The 23,979-nt window shown below is 44.5% G+C and overlaps 1 protein-coding gene across 2 annotated transcripts; it reads right to left on the reverse strand.

Moving 5' to 3' along the window:
* Positions 1-4,143: 4,143 nt before the first annotated feature.
* mpz (myelin protein zero) lies at positions 4,144-16,496 on the reverse strand. Of its 2 annotated transcripts, none has more exons than XM_042427996.1 (6): positions 16,411-16,496; positions 14,666-14,832; positions 10,690-10,903; positions 9,706-9,835; positions 9,155-9,197; positions 4,144-4,347 (listed from the first exon to the last, which is right to left on the reverse strand). In XM_042427996.1, exons 1-6 carry the CDS (start codon positions 16,454-16,456, stop codon positions 4,261-4,263), a joined length of 687 nt encoding a protein of 228 aa, XP_042283930.1. In that variant the 5' UTR covers positions 16,457-16,496; the 3' UTR covers positions 4,144-4,260. The 2 variants fall into 2 exon arrangements, with proteins under 2 accessions (XP_042283930.1, XP_042283931.1); XM_042427997.1 differs by lacking the exon at positions 4,144-4,347 and adding an exon at positions 4,522-4,690.
* Between the last annotated feature and the right edge of the window lie 7,483 nt (positions 16,497-23,979).

A 23,979-nucleotide genomic window follows, 5' to 3' on the forward strand; every position in this document is an offset into this window, starting at 1 on the left:
TCACCTCCTCCAGCCAGGTATTCAGGAGGTGCTGCTGAGCAGGTCAGTGGGCATCACTTTAAGACTGTGGCTGTATGGTGTGTGTAACTGAATATGAAGCAGGACATCTCTGAAAAGGTCATGTGTGATCACTGAACCCGACCTGCACGTTAAATCAGAAAAAATTAAGTCTCTCTGAAAAATATACCTCATTTTGTCACCGTGTAAAATGTGAAAAGGTTGTAAATGGTCACTGATCATTTATTTTCGGTTCATTTCCTTTACCTTTTGGTAGTTGGGTAACATCAGGCATGAAGAGGTGAAATCATTTTACTCATCACCTGCCTCCATGGATCAGAGGAGTTTCAAAGTTTAATTCCATAATCAAATTCCTTTTGTACTCAAAAGAGAAATCACTTGGTGATCATTGTTCAGCGTTTAAAACCTGCAGATTACGTCCTCTGAAATGTTCTTAATTTGTATGCATATCTTTGGATGGCTAATAAAGAAATAATGAGTTTTACTTTCATGCCATCATCAGAGGATTCCAGTATTCAAATGGTGGATATCTCATTTTGGAAGGACTCTCTTCTTTTGAAAAGTTCATGAAAGTATGTACTGGCAGAGACATTTGTGACAGATTAACACAATACTTTGGACGTGGAAGAGAAAGAAGGAAGACCATAGACATTTTCATCTGGGTTTACTTTGTCTTCTTTTGACAACAGCTGCGCTTGGGGCTTTAATTTTTTATTTACGTTCTCTTTACAACATATTATACAGAGTCATCAAAAGTTGTTAGTGCTAAGGAATTATCACAAGCATTAAAATAAATGTAAAAAAATGTAAGAAGCTCCAGTCATTTCAAATAAAGGAATGTTATTTTGCAACTATGACTAATACAGTTCATAATACATACAAACAAAACATTTTTAAAAGGCATTTTAATGCTGTTTGTTTTATGTCAGGTGTCTGTGTGGCTTTTTGCTGAAAAAGAAGAAAACATTCCCACTAATCCATTTGACTGGATAGTTAAAACAGCGACTAGTCAAACAGATCTCCAGTTATAAAGATGTGGATTTTAGCACCTCCATTCCCGTTATGAATTTTAAAGGAACATTCAAGTCTACACCATCCACCCTGCATATCAAGCACGCAGATCGCAATCCATCTTTGGCTCAGGGTTGGGGAAGGAGCACCTTTAAAAGAAAGCTCTGGGGGAAGAGCAGGTCTATCTGTAGTGATACATATGGATTTTTGGCTTGGCTTAACACACCAGATAAGTCTCTTTCTCCAAGGCTTTCTCCCACAGCAAGCACCTTCCTCCCCTTTTTTTTCTCCCCTGCCACATCGCGCTGAATCTGAGGCTAACCGAACTCTTATCCACCCCTCATCCTCTCTCTGTCACCACACGACAACCTCGATTTCCCTTCATCTCGGAATAAAACGTGCACCAAAGAAACAGCCACACAGTACCTTCCATAATACACAAGGTCAGAAATATAATGGCATATTCCATCGAATATAATTACATTCCTTCCCTGCTTTGATAAACATGTTCTCCATGTGTTTTCTTGTACACATGTAAAAAATGTCTCAGAAAACATTATTTTGCTTTACTTAGGGTGACATACCATTGGTTTTTTTTTTTGCTTTATATCAAATCTCATTTTTAACACTCTTTAAATAGACACACATATACATAAAACACGCGTCGTATTTGTGACCGGAAGAGAGCTAGCTAGATTATAAGTTTCTGTTTGGCGTCTTCAGTGAGAACTAAAGGCCGATTTCTGCCCGTGTGTTTACTTCCTTTGCCAGGAGGGGGCAGAGGAGAGCGTTTTGGCAGTCGAACCAGCAGAAAAAAGACAGTAAGGGGTCGGAGGAAGGAGAGCGGGCCGGCAGGGGACATGCCTTTGGGGGGGGGGGGGGGGGGGGGGCATTTGAAGGGCAAGCGAATGGTCTTTCGTCGATCGTTGGGCAAGGAAGACGGAGGAAGGGAAGAGAGATGTCCGTCACCGGGTATGAAAAAGAGAACGAGGAGGACGAGGAATAGGAGGAAGGACAGAAGAGAGAAGAGCAGAGCATTGAGCTGTAGGCCTGGCAGTCAGATAAGGAGAGGCTTAAGAAGTGGAGTGGATTGTGTATAGGCCTTTTCTGTGGGGGAATAATGCAGTGCAGAGTCACTAGACGACAGGAAGAGGAAGAGATAATGGAAGCCAAAGACGTAAGGACAGAGAGAATGAAACGGGGTTTGGAGCGAAGAGATGAATCCCAAGATGGGAGCAGAGATGAAAAGTGTATAGAGGAGTGAAGACAGCAGAGGCGGCAGCGAGGGAGGGAGAGAGAGAGAGAAAGAGAGAGAGAGATGTGGAGAGAGATATCTCGTTACCAGCACGCGCTAAAATAATTAGCCCTGGGTTGGCAAGGAGAAACGTGCGAGCGGATTAACTGGACCTAAAATAACTCTGAGAGCACAGAGGCTGCACCTCTTCCTGGTAAGCCCTTTTGCCAGACTCCTGAGAGCGTCCGCCAGCCCTCGGGGCCGTGACGTCATTCCAGGTTGTCAGTCGCCGGCCTTCGAGTCAACAGTGGACTGTCTCACGCACTCAGGCACAAACAGTAAACCCCCCCTCCCCCCTTCCCACCCGTCCTGCTCGCCTCTTTCTCTTTCTTTTTCTCACTCCCCCCCACCGCCCCACTACCCTGTTGGCTGAAAAATGTGCAGCTGTTACAGTAAGCCTGTACACTCTTATAGGACCAGAAATAGCCCCCTTTAGCCAGGGCAGGGACACAGCGACAACCTCCATTAGCTCAAATGTGAGAGGATTGAATCACCTCGAGCTCGAGGGCTTGAACCTCTATCTACGCTGGCAGAGAGCAGGAATCATATTTCTCTCCCACTATCACTCTCCTCTCTCTCTCTCTGCCTCTCGTTTTTTTTTTTTTTCTATCTGAAGTCCAGAGTGCACTCACAGCTCCGCTCAGAGTGTGTGATTGAATCGTAAACATTAAGGGGGATTCGGGGGACTCTAAACACAGAGGGATGTCTTTTGGGTTTCCTCTTAAGGAAGTTATGTGCGAAGTTAGGCCTTAAACAGTTTTACAGTTTGCCCAATGAATGCATACAGGGTCTCCGATGAGGCATTGTAAAAAATTATTTGATACCGTTGCCACTGATATAGTAGGACTATTCTTACAGCCAGTGCTGTCTTGAAAGAGTAGAGATAATGGGAAATAATGGGGGTTGCATCAGGCTGGGCAGAAAAGGAGGGAGCAGACTAGAAGAGTGGAGGCAGTCATGGAGAAGTCAGACCTTTATCTATGGGAGAAAGAAAAGGAAGAAAAGAGGGAAGGGAAGTGAGAGAGGAAGAGAAACAGGATAGAGCAGTTAGCATATAAATCACTTCTGCAATTTGAATTAACAAGGAAGTCAGGAAATTCACAGTGAAAGAGGAAGAAATGGGATAGGAAAAAAGGGGAAAAGAACGAAGAACAGTGTGAGGGAGAAAGTTAAGAGTTTGACACGTTCGCCTCCGTAAGAAAAAGCAAATTGGCTTGTCCCCATAGCTTGGGATTTGTGATGCGTATCGGACGCACTTGGAGAAAGCTTTTTTTCAGCGGATAGTATCACAATGAAAAGAACCAGAAAGGCAAAAAACTGGGGGAGCAGCTTTTTAGATTTTGTTATCAAACCCAGCCATCTTAGGGTCTCGCTTCAAATGGCATATCTTATGACCTGACAAAAGTACTCAGGGTGCCGGCTGGTGTAAGAGATTATCACGACATCTCAGATCTCAGCCCATAAACCTACTGCATCTACAGTCATCAGCCTGTGACAAGAGCAGATATGATATGAGTCATTTGTTCCAGGACTCAGGTTGGCATTGTAGTGGATGTAAAGTAGGTTTGTGGTTTAACTCTCCTGATGTTTCCTCTTGCTTATCCTCCACGGCACCCTCCCCTCTCAGCCTCCCCCCCCCCCGCCTCCCTATATTGTTATTTGAAGGTGAGCTGGTTGGCGAGGTACGTGAGAAGGTCAAGCGGTCTGAACCTCCCCGTTCCTCTCTCACCGCCAGGCCCCTCCTCCCCATTTTTACGGGTCATCTCCAGCTCGATGGTCATCAGCACCCGATCTGCACCCTCGCCCCCTCTTCCCCCCACCCTCTCTGTCTTTCTGACTATGGTTCGCTGCTGCTGCTTCGGCTGGGCCTTCGCCACCGCCTGGCGCACGGGCTGGAGCAGCCGGCTGGTGAGCCCGCCCCAGCCCCTCCCCGTATCCTATTTCTTATCCTTGCGTGACTCCTGCTTCTTCTTTTCCGAGGCGGCCGCCTTCACCTTGGAGGGGTCAGCGGGAGGCACGGGGCCCTGTGGGGGAGCAGGGAGAGGGGGTCGGGGGGAGAACAGGGGAGGAGAGTCACTTCAGGAGGAAAGGAGCGTGAGGGAGATAAAGAGAGAGAGAGGGAGAGAGGAAGAGAGAGAGAGAGAGAAAAGGCAGACTGGGAGGGAGGGAGGGAGGGACGAAGGGAGGGAGGGGTGAGATGTTAGAGGTGAGAGAATGAAAAATGGGGTTAGCAGGACGAGTGGAGCTGTGTGAAGAGGAGAGAAAAACACATTTAGGAGGAGGAGAAGAGATAGAGAGGGGTGAGGAAGTAGAAAGAGAGTCCTTTTAGGGGAGGGGGTAGCAAGTGAGGGCGGGTGGTGTCCAGAGCTGTAAGGGGGTGACAAAACAGGTAACCATGCGTTAGGATGGGACACAGTGGCAGGCAGGCTCCATACACCTGTGACACCTGAGTGACAATTGATCAAATGCACACACTCATACACACAATGTATACCAGCCTTTAGAGAAACATATTAAATCAGCAATAAATAAGTTCATCTAGGTTTTTATTAAACTGATGCTTAAACATTATTTCAGAGACTATATTTCAAAGTGTAGTTAGGACATGCAACACAATGAAATACAGTCATTTAAATGCTGTAAAAACAATGGCGGTACAGCATGTCCTCACCCCTTATTTTAATTATTCAAAGCTAGTCTTTTTCATATTTGAAATCAAGTCACTCTCAATTTAAGTTATTTTCTAGCCCCTTTATTATTCTTGTTATTGTTTTAGTTTATTTAAATTTTGTTTTTTTGGGCATTTTTCTTCCCTTATCGTGTTTTCGTGCATAAATTGTCCGCAGGAAGGAATAGTTTGTTAAATTGAATGTCTAGAGAACGAGATGATGCATCTCAAGGGGCAAAAATTCAATACAGAACTTTCACTTCTCAACCAAGCTGAAGTCATTTCAAACTTAAACACTTATTGTAAATGTTGTTTGACCTGTGAATCAACACATTTCGTGCTCACCGGGTCTCTAAAATATAATTTGAACTATCACAGTACATTAAAAACTCTTACTTAACACAGAAAAATAACATTTATTTCAGGGTCACTGCTCTTTAAGTGCCCTACCTAGAGCCAGGAAACTTTCTCTTAAACTTAAAATCAAAAGGTTTGTTTACAAAGCATATAACTGAACTAAAATGAATAATTAATGTGCAAAAAAAAAAAAAAAAAAGGTTGTAGATGTTATTGGCAGTTTTGCTGCGGTCGGGGTCGGACCTGTTTGACTGGCAATATGATATTTGAAAAAAAACACCAGCTTCAAATATTAATCCATCTACTTCTTATATAATTCACCCATTCACTCCCACTCATTCTTTACATTGTCTGGACAATGTCTATAAACATCTCTATCAAGAAATCTATAAAAGGAAGAGGAGGAAGGAGGAAAAGGGAAGTGAGGCTTCACTTGAGCACGACAAATCCATCAGGAAGGGACTGGACAGAGAGGAGAGATAAGGTCAGGGTAACACTTAACTTTACATTAGCTGTATTCCAGTGCATTAACCTGTGAGTTAACCTATTGAAAAGTATCATAAGTGCTTGATAATGCCCTTATGGAGCTTAAAATAATTATATATAATTATTTTCCCCACACTATGTACTTTTAATGATAGCGCACAGGTTAAACTTCAGGCTAGTACACTGTTAAGTGTGACAGAGGGCAGACAAAGTGAACAAGAAGCAAAATACTTTTGCTCTAATACATCAGGTTAGGCGGTGGTAGAAAGCACACTAGAGGCTGCTTCTACCCACTGAAGCTTCGACTAATAATACCCCACTGATTGCATTACAAAATTTATCATCTTTAATTATGCACTCTGCAAGAGCAGCGCCCACTCTGATAAGACAGCGATCGAGGCGAACGCTGCAGCTAACATGCAGCTGGACTGTGCGGCACCATCCGGTGTCATTACCTCCGATCATACTTACAGTCTCCCATACATCATTGTATTGTTTACCATTACGCATCCCACGGTAGGCTCAGTTTGTGCTGCAATGTAATGCAGAGCTCCCACGCTAGCGATGGGGCTGCCTTGTAAACACACCCCAGCCTGCTTAGGCAGAAATGCAGAACCACCCTTGTTACAGGGGGCTGCACACACTTCAAAGGAAATGTGGGTACAGTGGCAAAACAGGAGGGACTGGTGGAAAGGTGGATAGGTAAGTGGCTGCGTCCCCTGCTGCATACTAAAAAGAGAGACGGTGACAGGTGAGGAGGGGAGATTGAGAGGTGGATGAAGAGTGAGGGGTAGTGATTTTCTGTCCAGAATCGAAGCTGATCAGAACCCAGAAGACCTGAGGAGGGAGAGGAGAGAAACTGGAAAGGGAGTGTGAGGAGGAGGAGGAGGAGGAGGTGGAGGTGGTGGTGGTGGGGAGGAGGAGGGTGAGGAGGGATCAACAGAGCGAGAGAGGGAGTAAAAAGGGAAGGAGAGAGAGGGGGAATTACAGACAGATAGATGCTTCTGATGGTCAGCGAGGAAGTCAAAGGCAAGGAGAGGTGGGAGAGGAGGAGGAGGAGGAGGAGGAGGATGCGACTGAAGGGAGGGAGACAGGGGACCGGATAAAAGGAATGTGAATGAGAGAGTGAGGGAAGAAGGTAGTGAAGTGAAGTAGAGGTGGGGGGAGGAGGAGGAGGAGGAGGAGGAGGAGGAGGCAATTGGGGGATGGAAAAAAAAAAGAATGGGTGGGTTGTGCGTGTGTTCGTGCGTGCGTGAGCTCAGATCGATACCGAGTGCACTCAATTATCATTCCAGTACAGTGTGTGTATATGTGTTCAAATCCTGTGAGCTTTCTTATGTGTGTGTGTGTGGCTGCAGGGTAAACTCCTCTCCCACAACTCCACCTTACGGGGGAGTAGCACACACCACGGGATTCCTTTGTCTCTCTGTCTCGCTCGCCCCCCCCCCCCCCCCCCCCTCCCCGTTCTCTCCCTCACCAGCAGTCTTTTGGAGATTTGTAGTGCAAGCCCAGCAAACAGAAAGTAACGAAGATGGTGAGGCTGATACAAAATTGTGTTGTGTCAGCAGAGTCCTCCTAATAAGGGCTATTTGATCAAACAACCACTTATGAGCGCGCTATAAAATCCCACGAGCCCCACTGTGTGTGTGGCATAGCTACAAGAGAGGAATCAGATCTGAGAAAAAAGAAAAAAGAAAAAAAAAAGAAAGAAAAATAAGGGAGTTGGCAGATGGAATAGCTGTTTTACGCTGTATATTTTTCTTCCAAGCCAAGAATTGCAGGAGAGTAACTGTAAATGACAACGTTGTCAAATACTTCAGTGTCCTTTCGGCGGCGAGTTATTTATTAATATATGCACTGTCACCCGCCGCAGGCACTTGAGAGCAACTGACTACAGCTCAAGAGTAACCTGACAATCATACGACAGTAGAAAGAAGACAAGAAGACAGAGGGAGGAAGGAAGGCTCCCAGGAGATGAGAATGAGCGCGTTTGTTTGAGGTAGGAGGAAGAGTTGGCCCTCGCTGGTATCGCCCCTTAGGTTTGAGCCGGGAGGGGGTGGAGGGGGGCGCAAGACGGCGCTTTCCTATCCACCAGCGGGAGCCCATTGCTTCATCTTTACATTAGTTTATACCTGCGGCTAAATGATTTTCCGTCACAATAACACCTTTGATCTCCCACCTCTGATATCTCCCTGTATCTCTCATTTCAAAGCTGATTTTTGATTTAGTGAAAACGCCTTGAACACAAATCCCTTGACTCCCCCCCCTCCATTATCAGCATGCGAGGCGTACAGTCGATTACAACACACCCCAGAAACCATCCAACCACCCCCCCCAAACATTACCACAAAGTAATCAAACAGAACTTGCCCCGGTGCCTTGTATTCACAAAAGAATACAAGCCACCAAAATGTCTGATTAATCCACCACTTGAGGCTATCACACTCCCATGAGGAACAGAGGGGGGAAAAAAAAAAAAAAAAAATACCCCAAAATCCTTTGCGTGCAGCAGCGTAAAGGCACTGATAACAGCCCGGACCATAATAGACCCAGTGAATTTTCATTTGACTCCCAGTGAGCTAAATCAGCAGCTCCTGTCCATTTCCCCACTGCGAGCAAATCACAGTCCCATTCAATTCAGCAACAGCATTAGCGCTGTGACCTGGCCTCGGCCATTTCACAGACGCTGGTTTGATTTTTTGCCCCGTGGCTGTTTACTTTCACCGTACTGTTTGGCCCCCCTGAGGGAAATGAAGGAGGGGGTGAAGACCACAAGTGAGAGAGAGAGGAGGAGGGACAGTACAGGCTTTAAAAGCACTACGAATGCTGAGACAGCACTAGAATTTTAACAGCTTGAACACTATTATTAGTGTTTGCCGGGCAGAGTTTGAATGACATGTTATTTTGTTGTTGATATGTTGCTGCGAGGAGGAGCCGGCTAAGTGTGTGGACATATTAGAGCTGCTTGGACTGGCATTGGGGGAATGTGATTATGAAACTGTGCCGTTATGCACTGTCATGTTGGATGTGTGCCATTGTGTGGCTGCGCTGCAACAGAATAGATGAATATTCCTTCTGACACCACGTTTTCTGAGCCCAACAAATATTCAAACACTGAATGCTATTGTAAGCTCTTCAAAAGGACGTAAATTTACTATTCAGCGCCTCAATATGACAGCAAACCGAGCTGTTGCATTTGATGTTGTCGACTGGATGTGCGTGCGTGTGATTGAGTGTGTGTGTGAGGAAAGGAGGCGGAAGAGGAGGAGGAGGAGGAAGAAGAAGAGGGGATTGGGGAGGAAGGAGAGAAGGGAACTTGCCTGTCTCTGCTGTGATCCCTCTTTCTTTTTCTTGCCATGTTTGCTGGAGGGGACAAAAGAAAGACAATGTCAGGATGTCGAATCTATCTCTCCCTCCAGTGGTCACAGGGCAGCATTGCCTGACAGCCATCATAAAGAGAACATCAACTTAATCTACAGGCCCTGTCTCACAACACAACCCCCGGGTGCTAAATGCGTTAAGATCTCATAAGAATGGATAGGTATGAGCAAGATGATGGATCCACCATCTTCATGATCCGATGGATTATCCACTCTTAACTTCCACTTCACCACTTTTAATCATCTTGCTCAGGACCTATACTGTACTGTCTTTAGATTAAATCTAAATGAGAGATCATTATCTGTCTCTCTCCCGCTGACTGACTTCAAAATCTAAACCTCGCACACGTAACCAAAGCAATCTATGGCACAGCAGCTATGCCAGCTTGGCCACGCAGGTGTCAATGCCAGGGATAGGCTCTGGCTTCAGCTCCAGTCCCTGGCACAGACCCGAGTGGCAGAGCGCCGCCGGCCACAGGCCGGGCACTGACCTGACACTGAGGCTGAAGACGCGGCGCGCCACCAGGAACCTCATCAGGTAGTAGATGACCACGATGAGCACCAACAGGCCCAGCACCACCCCGATGATGGCTCCTGTGATCACACCAGCCTGGATGGGCACTGTGGGTGGAAGGGAGTGTTAGCATGTAGACAAGAGTAGAAGAGAGTGTTGTAGATAATAATAATAAAAAAACAGGAAGGCAAAGAGGTGACAGAGAGAGGTTGGGAGTGTTCAGAGGATGCCAAAAAAAAAAAAAGAAAAGAAAGGAAATATGTGAAGAAACAGAAAGGAGAGAAGTAGAAGGAAAATATGATTTCAGAGGAGGGAGGGAGTAAGGGAACAAATCTAACAGGAAAGGGAATGAGAGATGAAAGAGACTAGAAAAGGAATGTGAAGTGAAGGTAAAGTAAAGGTTGAATGAAAGATAAAAGTGCAGTACAGACAGAAGGAGATGAAGGGAGGAAAAGATAAGGTAGGATAAAGGTGAGAGTAGGGATAGAGTAATGGAGGGAGAAGGTGGGGGAGGGGATAAGACAGTGCAAGACGATGGAAAAGAGGAATGAAATGAGAAATGGGAGGGGGAGAAAAGGAGTGAAAGGGAGGCAGCGATAGCAATCTCAAATAGAAAAAAGAGATAAAATTGTAATTGATTTCATTTAATGGGAGGCGCAAGGAATTCCAACAAGGCAATGCGACCACTAGTGTGAACACGGTATTTGCTTTTTTGCCTGATGCACGGTGCAAATTGAGATTAATTTCAGAGTTTGGATGATTATAATAACAATTGAGAACAGTTGGCTGCTGACAGAATAAAATCACCAAAATATGCCATATGGGCTCAGTGGAAAGCTAATGAGCAGACACAGATGTAAGACAATAAAAGCATTTTACTTTACATACTGGGGAATTTGATTTTCCTGAGGAACCCCCCCCCACAGGACTCATCCCATCATCCCACCCCATCCCATCTCACCCTTCTCAAACACCAGCAGGCGGACGCTGGAGGGCCGTCCCACTATGTCAGGGGGGTTCTTGGCGTCACAGGTGAAGGTGCCGTTGTCGCTGAACTCCAGGTTCTTGATCAGGATGGAGCCATCACGGCGGGCCGGGTTCCCCACAAACTCCAGCCGGTCCCTGAATGGTCCCTTGTTGTCGAGGTAGGCAGCGCCGCCGGTGTAGTGGAAGATCTGAAAGGACAGAGGATATGGTGACATCATAATGACAATTGTCTTTAGAAATAACAGTTTTCCATTTAAAAGGTGGAGTCAGCAATTCTGGAGATTGTTCGATATGCTTTTTGTCAAATTCAGCAAATATTTCCTCACAGTTTGCTAGCTGTCCGTTCTGTGTTCTCCACACAGCACTATTCCAGCCAATCAGCAACAGGGCGTTTGTGATCGTGCACAGGACAGGGGGAAGTCATCAGAGCAACTGTCTGTGATTACATGACAGCCTCTCGTCTCCAGCACCCGTTGAATGGTGAGAGGCAGAGAGCGGCATTGGCCAACTCACACAGAAAGTGTTTTTAGACGCGCTTTTGACCATCCGTCACCGGTGCATCTCACGGAAGAGATACACTTCCATTTTAATCAAGGTATCAATCCACACTGAATCCTAGACACATGTGAGTGATACGCGTCTCATGAAGATCACCTGCTTTTTTTCACGTTCCGAGTCTTTTTCTGCCGTGTTTCAGTCACACAAATATCCCGCTGTATACGTGTTTTGAACTTATTAACTGTATCTACATTGACTGATCAAGGGTCCTAGTCTGTCTGTGAGCTCGCCTGTTTCACTACAGGCAGATTCCCATCAGTTGCTATGGTTGGCGGGGAAATAAGATGAATAAATAAATAAATACAAACATTGTTGATTTCCTCCTGTGAAGAAATCCATGCAAACTATTTTGGTTCAGTAAATTTCTGCTGTCAGTCAGCCTGGTGAAGGCAGTTTATCCTCTCAGCTCCCCAGGAGCTGCAGCTGACAGACGGCTGCTTCTGTGGACAGAGACGCTGAACGCAGGTCGAGTGAGAAGTGGGGAGACCGCAGAGAGGCGGAGAGTGTGGATGGACTGTTATGGTCACATGAGCTTGTGATGATGTGTGACAGGAACAGAGGTGACTCTACAGCTGACGAATCGCTCTAGATTCTGTCGTATTTCTCTTTGGTCAGCTAGACCAGTTGTTAGTGTTGTTGTCTTGGCAATGCACGTCCATGGATTTGGGGGGGTGGAGCTTCTGAAGGAGCACGAAGGGAGGGGTATATTTGTTTGGGTGTTTCGTTCAAATATCAACAATCTTTCTCCAGAATCACTGACTCAACCTTTATGGTTTTTCCACAGATTATTGCTTCCTTATATAATATAGCAGATTAGTTCATAAACTGCACCAATAAGTAGAGCTGTGTGTCAAAACTCAGTTCTTTTTGGTAGCTGCCAAAATGTGTCCATAACACCATGACTTTGCAAGAGTATTCAAAACTGTGAAGTACCAAAAACTGAAATTAAATGTCTGGTGATGTTCATAATCTTGTTTACTTACTCTTAAATCAGACTGTTCCTCATTTAAATCTGTAATAAATGATGTTTTTTGCGCAACTGGGGGCAGCAGAACCAAGCTGTGAACACCTGTGTGTGTGGGAAACAGTCAGCAAACAGTTGCTAATTTACACCTGGTGAATTGAAGGCTTTCAGCTCCAGTCTCCTGAGGGACCTTATTCATTCTTTAGCTGCTGAATCTGTTCACCAGCTAGTCACTTTTTTCTGTTGTCAAAACAAAAAGCTGAAAGGCGCTAAAATGCTCCCTAGAGCTGAGGGGAGCTGCAGAGTCGGGTGATATTTTGTCACTACAAGTGAACCCTTTCACACACATGTCGTTGTGTTATATTGATGAGAATAGTAGATTTAAATCAAACATTTTGACCACTTGCAGGCAACAGAAACAAGTTGTGAGCCTTTTAAGTCGATGTTAAACTTTTTAGCAAACAGTTGCTTATTCCACCTCCAACAGTTGCAGAACAACATTAACATTCATTTGGAGTCATGTTTCTGTCCACCTGGTGAATTTAAGTCCAATATTCACTCTGTTTTTGATCTCTATCAACTCCTGAGGGAAATATCTGGCTCTTTAGCCTTTAAATGCTCCACTAGGTTCATCAGCTAGCCCCTGTGTTTGTTTTCCGTTTGGTGCTGCTGAGCCGGTAGTGTACAGAGGGGTTTTTAGAGCTTTTTCTCTGAAAACAGCTGCCTGCAGCGGCTGTAAAAGACACTATTTAGAGCAATGAGAGTCAACCAAAACAGTAAAGTTGCAGCCAGACAGCTAAACAATGAGCTGAAAATCCCTGTGAAGCTCTGTAAAGCCGAAGGGAGCTGCAGAGTCGCTGATAGATCTCTGTGGGTTCATCACAACAAGCGACACCTCTGAATTATACACATTGTTATTTGATTTACTTGAAGTCAAAATTGTGCCAATTTCAGACTGTTTTAGTTTACAGTCTTGTGGGGCTTCTTGTGTTTAGACTTAATTCGATATTTTAGAATTTTATTCTAAGGGGAAAAAAAAGGTTTTTGTAGAGAAACTTGTTTATCCATGTACAGTATCTCTTAGAGTGTGGTATTACAAAAAAGACTACAGCCAGAACATCACGTTTTAAACTCAGTCTTTGAAGAATTTTTAAAGGAGCTGTTAATTGACTTTGATTTTGATGACTTTTGTTGTGTTTTGGTGCTATATAAATAAAATTGAATTGAATTAAATTGATTTGGGAGAAACCTTCAATGGGCTGTGAGGTAAGTGGGGTTAAGTGGTGATGCTCCTGGTTCCACAAGGTCAAATTTGGTTGAAATTTTGATAAACTATCAGTTTAAATTTAAAGCCTGTGAGACACATAAGCCGGTCCCCATGAATTACACGCCGCCTTTCACGTGATACAAACATGTCAGATATCAAATACGACATTTCAAAAGGACAAATGCACCGTGAAAACAGAAAAGATGTATGAAACTGTAAATCTATCCAGGCAGGTAAAGAAATGAGCGACAGAAGATAAGGTGAAAAAAAAAAAAAAAAAAAAGAGCAGGGAAAACAACTTTCAAAGTACACTGCGGGAGACGGATGAAGGCGGATGAGGTGAGGGGAGGAGATAATGAGAGAGGAGGGGTGGGACAAAAAAAGGCAGGGCTGGAGAGGAGGAGATTAAGGGAGGTGGACAGAGGGAGGCGCAGTCAGGACGGGGAGATAGAGAGATTAGAGAGATGGGAGGAGGATAACGGCAGGGAGAGCGAAATTAAAGAGCAGGATGCGGGTGAGGCAGGGAGAAGAGGGTGAAGATTAGGAGAGAAAGTTTCTGTGCGCTTGTTATTTCCTGTTCCAAGTTAATACATGCACACTGTACCTGTGTGTTAAAATAAATTGAGTATTGTTTCGTGTGCCTTTTTTTGATATTCACACAGTGCTGGATTTGTCAGATTAAACCAGGATTCCTTTTTGTTTATTTGCATGCATCCTGCTCTCTGAGCGTGCTCTACAAATTACATGACATTTATGAATTTGGCTTGATTTTTGTTCCTCTTTGTGTCTGGTAGAGGCTGAGATGATGAAAACAAACCCCTGTTTGAAAACAAGTCTTTTTCGCAGCAGACGTAGCTATTGTTGGCGAGGCTACATTTCTGTTGCTGCAAAAGACGTCTTTGTGTTTCCTTTTTAAGAAGTTCTTTGTAGCTTCTTGCATGTGAAAAAGGTCAACTTCAAGTAGGAACGCACAACATCAGAATTACATTTAGGCCAATGAGGAGAAAAGAGGAAGGGATGCTCCTCTGATGCAGCCGCACTCTTTTCAAGTGCAGCTTTAATGTGTACGTGTGACTAATTTTCAATTTTTTTTGTGATTTACAGTATCAAACTTCTTCATATGTCACCCTTAATCATGTGTAATGTGTGTGTGTATCTTACAGAGATGCTGTCCCGGGAGCCATCGGGCCTGTATGTCCAGGAGAAGGTGACGTCCTCTGAGGTCCAGCGCCAAGAGAAGAAAGAACAGGAGAGTCGGATGTCGGAGCCCACCAAGGCATGGCGTTCCCAGCCGGTGTAAATCACTATGGCCTGGGACTGCTCGGGCACTGGGAGCCACAGATGATATGGTTAATTCACAAATAAAAAACACCCATCTATGCTACAAAGAGATTAAAATATTTGAGAAGTTTAACATGATTTTAGTTTAAAAGTTAATTTGGCCTTTACTGCACAATCTGACCACCTCTTACTACAGAAAATCAGCAGAATTGCAACCTGTAAGTATTAGAGAACAAGTTCGTGGACACAAAAACAAAATTATGCAAACATGAGAAACTTTTTGCAGCGTTCTCATTGACATTTATCCTTATTTTGTTACACTTTTGATCTGCATAGACTTTTTTTCCCCCCCTAAATCACTTCACTCCTTAATATTTTTCAGGCCCTGATGTACTCACAAGACACTAAGCAGTACTCACATGTCAAATTATTCATTTCCTTCCTCAAATCTATAAAATACATCCCAAACACTTGCATATGCATCCAGACACTCACAACTAAACTGTGGATAGTGGATCTGACGTATTTGTGTCAGATCCACTATTGATTCAGACATGCACTCAGTAAATAAATGGATTATAACTGGAATATTGTTGCTAGTTTTCGAAAAGTCAAAGGGGAACATCATTTTCCCAATTAATATGGATTATCTTGGCTGCGCTGTTTATGCTCGAATAATATTTAATGATCAATGTTAATTTGGTTTTGGCTGCAAAATCAATATTTTACTTCCCTAAAAAAAAAAAAAAAATGCATTCAGTATCTCAAACAACCACCAAAGCCCCTCCGGGAGCTGCACACCCCTAACTGAAACAGCATAACTTTTAAATTGTTCTGTTTAGTTTAAAATGAGTGAACGAGCCACCACTAGTCACACTATTCTCACAGCTACATTAACTTCTAATGCCCCCCCCAAGTGTTCTGCCTCTTTTAACACCCGGAGAATAAAGTTCACAGCGTTTCACCGTGAGCACCCTTGAACGATCAACTTTAGTGCGGCCAGCCAACACAAAGCTCGTCAATGAAATCACACTTGACATCTTTAATTAAAATTCTGAAAATATCTGACAAGAGGGGAGTAGAGAAAGACGTCTGCTACGGAGCAAAAAAAAAAAAAAGCTCTGCCAGCCCTCGGTTGAAGAGTCATAACATTAGCGCTCTTTAACTTTGCAAACTAAGAGACACCTGCTTTATGAGAGGATCACAGATGGAGAGAGTGCTGTGCTATTTACAATGAAGCACCTGAAGATGAACTACATCCTCTGCAGGCGCCCTAATGGCCTTTTTTTTAATTAAACCAATACAGCAAATACCAAGATATCAATTAAAGTGCTTTAGTTTGGTGTTAAGCCAGTGCAGAGAGAGGCATTACTTTTCAGTGAAAGATCAATTAATTCATCACTAAGCCTATTGACCCTTTTTATTATCAAGTCCATCAGTTTTCAGATAAGCACTGCAGAAAAAATATCTACATTTAACCTTTAACCCCACATCTGTAGAAAGATAATTTCTACATTTTCACTATCAACAGACAAGAATCCAGCTTGAGCTTTCTCTCTTTAACTTAAATAAAACTTAATAAAGTTCAAAGATTTCTTCTTCTTCTTCTTTTTTTTTTTTTTTACCTATTCCCAGGAGGACGACCGACGCCAGCGCCAAAAACGTCAGCATGGTTTCTGGCTTCTACGGAGCTCCCAAAAGACTGATGCCGCAGACCTGACAGGAGTCTGTCGAGGAAGAGTCCCACTCTAGAAGGAGTGTGAGTGGAAAGGAGGAGAGAGAGAGAGAAAGAAAGAAGTGGAGTGGAGGGGTGCGGGATGCCGGGACAGAGGGCTTCAAAACAGGACAACAACAGAAAACCCACTGTCCCCTGGTTTATACCCAACCACACCCCTCACCCAGGCCCGGCCCGGCCCATTCCTCCTCTCCGCACCACCACTCCCCCCCTCCATCTCCCCCCACCCACCCTCACTCACTCCTCCTGCCATTTCTCTCCATTTCGTCCCTCATTGAAACAAATTACACACATTAACTTTCAAAGTGGAGGGAAAAAAAAAACAAAAAAACATTCGAGAGGCACCTGCGCCGTAGCCGTAACAGTAGCTGGTGGATTAATTGGGGGAAAACAATGGGCGACTTGGGGAGAATTTTGCACATTCTGTGCAGCATTACGCCATGATGAATGTAATGTATTAGATTACACCCTCACTGTGATGTGATTGAGTTGAGAGCGAATGCTAATCAACGCTTATCATGTAGGTGCAAGCGAGGGTGTGTGACAGGAATCATGACCATCTGCAGCCGCTCTGTATGTGATCACTGTTCATATATAAATATTACATGGGGGATTGGTGGGAGGTGCGAGCCCGTTCTGTGTTTACAGTGAGGGGTCGCGGAAGGGAGGGGGGGGGGTCGAAGGGGATCCTGCAGCGAGGTCAACCCAGTGCTCTCTCCTCCATCCCTCCATCCCTTCTCCCTGCACTTTCACCGGGTCTGAAGCCAGCAGTCCAAACAAAGCCCTAACTCTTCCCTCTCTTTTTCTCTCTGTCCTCCCTCTCTCCAGATTCCTGTCGTTTGCTGACGTCTAGCACTTGGGAGACAATGGAGAGAGAGGGGGACAGGGGCTGACTACCCGTCTGTCAATGGCGCTTTCTTCCTCTCCGGCCTCTCCCCTTTCTTTCTCCCGGGCCTCGGTTTTCTGCTGCTGGCCCCGGACAAAGCTGTGTATTCACCGCGCAGCGCCCACTCCTCGCTTTTCCAGTAACACAGACAGCGACAGAGTGGGGAGAGACCTGCTATATATAGATGAGTTGATATGAGGACAGGGCGAGAAGATGCACAGACTCCAGAGCAAGACAACGGCAGATAGAGAAGCAGACAGGGGAGAAAATGAGAAAAGACGCAGCGGTGTGAACGGAGTGGACACGCTGGAGTGGAATTTCTGCAAAGCCTCATTTCTGGAGGCCTCATTCCATCATTTTGTCACACGTCATAAATATGCATTCATTTAGCCGCTGGCATAGTAGTAGTGAATACATGCACAAATTAATGGTTCTGCAGCACTCCTCTAGCTCCAGCAAGCTGGATTCAGTTATTCTCAACATGAAGTGTAAACCACATCAATCACGATTTGACTTCTTCTACCCTCCTCGAGAATGTATATATGATGAGGAAGAAAGAAGAGGAGGCACTTGACAAGGATGTCCACTTCATCCACTTCACTTTATTTCATTGAGCCTTCTTATCTGGGTTTTCTGTGCTAGAAATCAAGGATCTCTTTTTCCGAGGGGGCTCTCGGCCGAGACAGAAGCAGAGCATTTAGCGAGAGAGATCGACTTTTGCCTACATTCGAGACCGCGGCATAAATTCTTGCCACTTGTGACAAATCGCAACCGCTCATTCATCTTAACACCTCAAACACCCCGCTGACGGATCAGCTGAACAAAACGGACCATCTGCCAACTTGTTGGCGCCAATCAACTGTCTAAGCTTTGGCTTGAACGTCTAAATCGCGACATCCTTAACAATTATGGCAGATCCTGCCTTCAGGCCCCAGAGAAACAGGGGGATTCTTTATGAGCCTGGCAGGTGCAGAACGTGGCAAGCACCCAAACTTGTCAGCGCCGAGTGACGGTGGCAGCGGCAGGGGCTGAGCTTGGCAGGCAGAAACTGTATCACATATAGAGTGAAGGCCCCCCCCCCCACCCACCCACCCCCCCTATTCCTTTAGCTGGCAGTGATATAGCACACTAATGTAGGAGAGGGCGAGCTTATCTACTGCTAAATTATACAGAGAGGAGAGGTAGAGGAGACAGGAGAACGAGGAGAGAGTTAGCAGTGAGAAACAGAAAGAGAAAACTCAATCTGTAGAGCCATTTACTGTAGAGATTTTTTTGCGAAATTATACATGAGTCCTCAGCTGCACTTCAGTGATATTGAGGTGGACAAGGCTTCATATCAATTGGTGTTATTAGAGATGACTGAATACGCAGAGTACCTCAGGCTTCAGCCACTGTGTGAATGAAACCATCTCGACCGTCTGCCTGCATAACTCATCAAGCTTGTTTTCACGCGTTGAAACAGTAGCCTCGGTTGCATCCGGTGAGGGCATGTCATTAGACATCCGTAAAAATTTACAGGACATGTTCTCTTGTGATATTGTAATTTTCTTTGATGTAGAATTATTTCCAACGTACATACCAAGTGTGCATTCAAAAAGACCAGGGATAATTCACAGTCTGGGAAATCAGAGGCTCTTGTCAACTCTATCCATGTCTAATTTTTCTGCAGTGTTGAATATGTTTGTCACAGCTCTGAGTGCAGCACTGATCACAAGGTAGGCGCTGGCAGATGTGCAGAAGAGGGGGGGGGGATGTCTCTTTCGACATGTGGAGGGCTTCTATGAATGGAGAGCGGACCGCTGGAGGGTTTTTCTCGTCGGTCAAGACGACGGCGAGCGAGGGAAAAGGAGACAGAAGAGATACAGACCGCAGAAGCCAGTTCACACAAAGGTCGCAAGACTAACGACCGCCAACGATGATCCAATGGAGTGCACTGCAATCTTAGCTCCCTGAAGCACAAGCCTCTCAGTGTGGGCCAAAGTGAAGCGCTGACAAGTGGGGAACAACAACCACCACCGCCATCATAAACCAATCATAAAGTGGCCTCATAAATGACTAGGTCGGCTCACAGTTTTGCTGCAGGGGTTGAATAATCAAGCGAAATATTTCCATAACCAAATAAAGTAAATGAACCGTGGCAAGCAATTGGCCTGAAAACTGTCAAAAGTTAAGGCTAGAAGGCAGGATTAAATATAAATACATACAGGACGCAGGTTAACAGCCCACTGACTTCAAAACAAAACAAAAGAAGATGTTGAAAAGGAAACGAAAGGGCCACAAAATTTATGACTAAAAAGAATCTGTACGTTGTTATGTGCAGCATTTCCAGGAGAGTCATCCACAGAACCTCTCTGATGTTAAGAGGTTTGTTGTTGGGAACACGGCGGTTTGTGAGCATGGTAACATTCACGGTTACATTCAAGTGACAAAAGACTACCAGCCTCTGGAATTAAGAGTCTGTCGGGAGCAAAGGAGGAAATAGTGTCACATAAGAGCCATAAAGTCCGTAGAGGGAGAGGGAAGTCAACAAAATGTCAGATTTTGACACGGGAGGCCGCTGTTTGCTTCCCGTTTCCTTCCAGTCAACTTTGAACCGTGATGGTTCTGACCCTTAACCCAGTAGTTATTTTATCCAACACCATGATATGTCCTCAACCAAGTCATTTTTGTGCTGCAATCTAATAAAACCTTAACCAGCAGTGTCTGATTACAAAATGCTTTTTTATTTTCGCAACAGTGAAAAATGGTTTTGAAAGCACTGAGAAGAGATGTTGCTCCGCCGAACAAAAGCTCATATGTCTCCCTTTAAAGGGGCATTGAAAAACCATTTTGTTGTTTAATTGGAGGACTTGTTGGCACAGTCAAAGGCAACTCGTACTAGTTAAAACTGAGCTGATGAAGTGCTGCGATGAGTCACACGGCGCATACAATCCTGTACTGTCTCTCGCTACCCTGTTAAAGAGTGGACGCCGGAGGACGAGGGGAATCATATAAAGGGCCCAAAAAAAGAGGAGCCCTGACATCATCAAATCCGAAAGGTTACTGGCCAACGCTTGGCGCTCCTCCTCAAGAAAAACACTATTGATATTCCGTGGGTTCGGCCGGGGACAATGGCAGGGCCTGTCCCTCCCTCTCTCCCTCATGGCCTGGCATGGCAGAGATGTCACAGAGAGCACCAAACAAATGGATGGAGGGATAGAAAGGGATGGAGAAGAGGAGGAGGTGGATGAGAACAAACGCATTGTTCTCGGGGTGGAGAAAGGGGTATTGTGAACAAGAAAGATAGCTTATGTGGGAGAATGGGTTGGGGGAAGAGAGAGGGACACAAAAGGACAGGGAAAGGTGAAACCTGGCATTTTTTTTTTATTTTTTTTTTTAATAGATGCCCCTCTTTTTTTCCTTTTGTGGTTGGAGGTAATCCATAACCCTGCTTTAGGGGACACTTCCTTAAACTTTAAAGAGGAAAAACAGCAGGGACAGTTTCAGCTCAGAGGAGCCATCTTCAGCTTGCCTTTCATCTGTCACAACACCAGAGATCAGTTCTAGGGCTTTTTTTTAAAAAAAAAAATCATGCTCCACACACCCCAAAGCTCCCAGCTGCTTCTTAAAATTTGGCAGGAGGACCCCCAGTAGCTGAATAGTTACCACACTTGCCACATAACACAAGGTCCCTGGTTCAACCGCAGCCAGGGACCTTTGTTGCATGTCATACCCATCTCTCTCCCCTTGTTTCCTATCTTCCCCTTTGCAGCCCACTGCCCGATAAAGGCGAAAATGCCAAAAAATATAATCTAAAAAAAACAAACAAACCACATAGCAAAGCACAGTTCAGCAGGGGCAGCGAGCAGGTAGGTCTGCGACAGTAACTTCCCCTACGGGACCCGGTCTGAACGGGTGACTTGATGTGAACTAACAGCACAGCTGTTTGAGCAGAGGCGAGGACCTCGGTGGAGATGGAGGCAGCTGCCCCCCTCGGTAAACATCAGTGACACATATACACACACACACACACACAAACATGGGCAGTTAAACAGGCTCACTCACATTTTTTTTTTTGCACCGAGATGATAAAAAAACAACTTCACTCACTCATGCACAAAAGAGGAAACAAATACAGAAACGCCTCAGCGTGCAGACACTCATGCTGAACACAAAAGGTACACAGAGATTCACAGACTTTCACGCTTCTTCACTTATACAATCACACATACACAAATTAGGTAGAGACAACTCTTGCCGCAGTCAACCTTCAGAGTAATTCACAACAAAAGCCGGAATCATACAGCACACACAATATGGAATTGAATTCATTACATATTTGCATTTTCAATATTTCATGCTCTGTTGCCTGTTTGATTTCCATTAGGGCTTTTTTTTTTTTTTTTTTCCATTCTGCATATTCACTGTTTCAAGCCAACTTCTAAAGCAACAGTGCAGCTGACAACTGCTATTTGAAATTCAGATTGTAGTAACACCAGCAAATCCCTTGTTTCTATTCAAAAAAAAAAAAAAAATGTGACGAGATGTGATGATGATATTCAAGATGAATGTCAGATGTACCCGAAGTAGCTTGCAGGAGGAGAGACGTATCTACAGAGCAAACTGCAACACCTTTAAATCTTCATGTGGTGAAGGTAGTGAATAAAAATGAAAAGAAAAGCTTGTTTGGTAAACAACAGTGGCAGTGGGAAAGGCCAGTCAAATCTGAATTTTGGACTATCCATCATTATTCTACCACAATGGTGTCCTTCTCAAACTCCCCCTTCAGCAGACTCACAGGACACAGCCCACACACTTAGAAACACTCACACACAAATAGGCCAGCCCTGCAGTATGCATAGTTGCATACCGAGATAGCATAACACAGAGATCTCACATGCACTTGAGTATACAAACCGCTCCGCATGTGAAAACACTGACAATATTAGGGCCACATATGGGGTGAGTCACCACAGAACTGGCAAAAAAAATTTTATATGCAAATATCCTGCAGACAAGCCAGACGCTGTAAAACTGGATGAATGCATGCAGCTGCAGGAATGCTAGCCCACCAACGCATGATATTTATTTCCTGCATCTCATTTTGCTTCAGCAGAGCTTCCTGCTGCAGGTATGCTAACATATTGCACATGCTAACGTGCTTTACTGAACACAATGTGTTAGCTGAGGCTGATGGGAATGTTCTGCAGGTATTTGGGTCAAAATAAAATGACCGTGGTGCTGAATGAAAAGTCAAGGGATCACTAGCTATTACAGTTCATCCTGACAAGAGAGAAAATTTCATGCCAATCCATCCAGCGGCTGTCTAGACATTTCACTCAAAACGACAAATATGAATCTCATGGTGACTCTAGAGAGAAAGCGGGAATCACTAAAGTTATTAGGATTTATCCTCTGAGGACCATGAGTGTCTGTACACAATTTTGTGGCAATTCTTCCAGTAGATGTTGAGATGTTTTGCAAGATAGGTGACCTGCTGGTGGTGCAACAGTAAAAGTCTGAGGTTCACCAAAGTCAGTAGGTTTTAACATCTGTGGATCATGAAGGTTTGTACAAAATTTAACGGTTATCCATCATATAATCGTTGAGATATTTCAGCCTGAATCAGATCAGACCAACCACCATTTCCCATCCCTGGAGTCACACCGTTAGCATATAGCATGTTTATAAATCCTTTAGCAAGCAGCTCTGCTAAAGTGCTCACTGTTATAATTTATTTGTGGTGAGATGTGCAGTTTGCAGCTCTTTGCGCTTTTTTGATGCATGATCTCTATACACATGCAAAGCAAGACTCTCAAGCAGTCTTTGTCAGTGTCAACAAAATATTTCCTGCACATTCACTCTATTCGGCATTTAACGCAATTCCGAGTTGCTTGGGGTTTTTTTTTTTTGCACAGACAAAAGCACAAAACACATTTAAAACACTAAGTGGTTCAGTCTGTGTCACAAGCCCACTCATATCCTCTCACACAGCATCACTATGCAGAAAACTCTCACAATCCTCTTTGCCTCTCCATGTAATAACTGTCCGTCCTTGGCTCTCAAACTGACCCCCCCCTTCCCCCCTAACACCACCACCACCAAACACACACACACACCATCAGTTTCGGATTGATTCAGGTTGGACAGTTAGTGGATTTCCATCATCTAATGCAAGCTGTGAGTGCTTCTCTTTTGTCCTGCTGTTTGAGCAACTGTCTGCTCCTGTGTCTTTTTTTTTTTTTTTTAAAATACTAACAACATCTCAGGCAGCCAGCAATCTCCTTGGCATGTCCTCTTATTACCACACACATTGAATGCACCTCGCTGCTGCTGCTGCTGCCTTTTGAGTGCTCAAGCAGAAATCAGGCCAGTTGAAATTATTGGTATGCCGCCCTTACATTTCATATTTTGCACACTGAATTTTTGATAGGGATCTATTACCGGCAGGTATGCCTTAAGTGCCGAGTCGATTCAGGTTTTGGGAATTTATGTGCAGGGTATGCAGCATGATGTTTACGCAATTTTGGCTCTGAAAGGAAAATCGTAGTCAATAAAAGGAGCGGCTTCAATGAATCAATAACACAAATGACA

The sequence above is a fragment of the Thunnus maccoyii genome, chromosome 12 (assembly GCF_910596095.1).
Source record: "Thunnus maccoyii chromosome 12, fThuMac1.1, whole genome shotgun sequence".
NCBI classification, from domain to species: Eukaryota; Metazoa; Chordata; class Actinopteri; order Scombriformes; family Scombridae; genus Thunnus; species Thunnus maccoyii.

What these genes read in the sequence shown, in the direction of transcription:
- mpz (XM_042427996.1), bottom strand. Translation starts at nt 16,456, where the DNA reads ATGCTGACGTTTTTGGCGCTGGCGTCGGTCGTCCTCCTGGGAATAG. An exon ending in GGTCGTCCTCCTGGGAATAG is followed by an intron (nt 14,833 to 16,410) that starts GTAAAAAAAAAA and finishes TGTGGCTCCCAG; the next exon opens with TGCCCGAGCAGTCCCAGGCC. An exon ending in GCTCCCGGGACAGCATCTCT is followed by an intron (nt 10,904 to 14,665) that starts GTAAGATACACA and finishes CTGTCCTTTCAG; the next exon opens with ATCTTCCACTACACCGGCGG.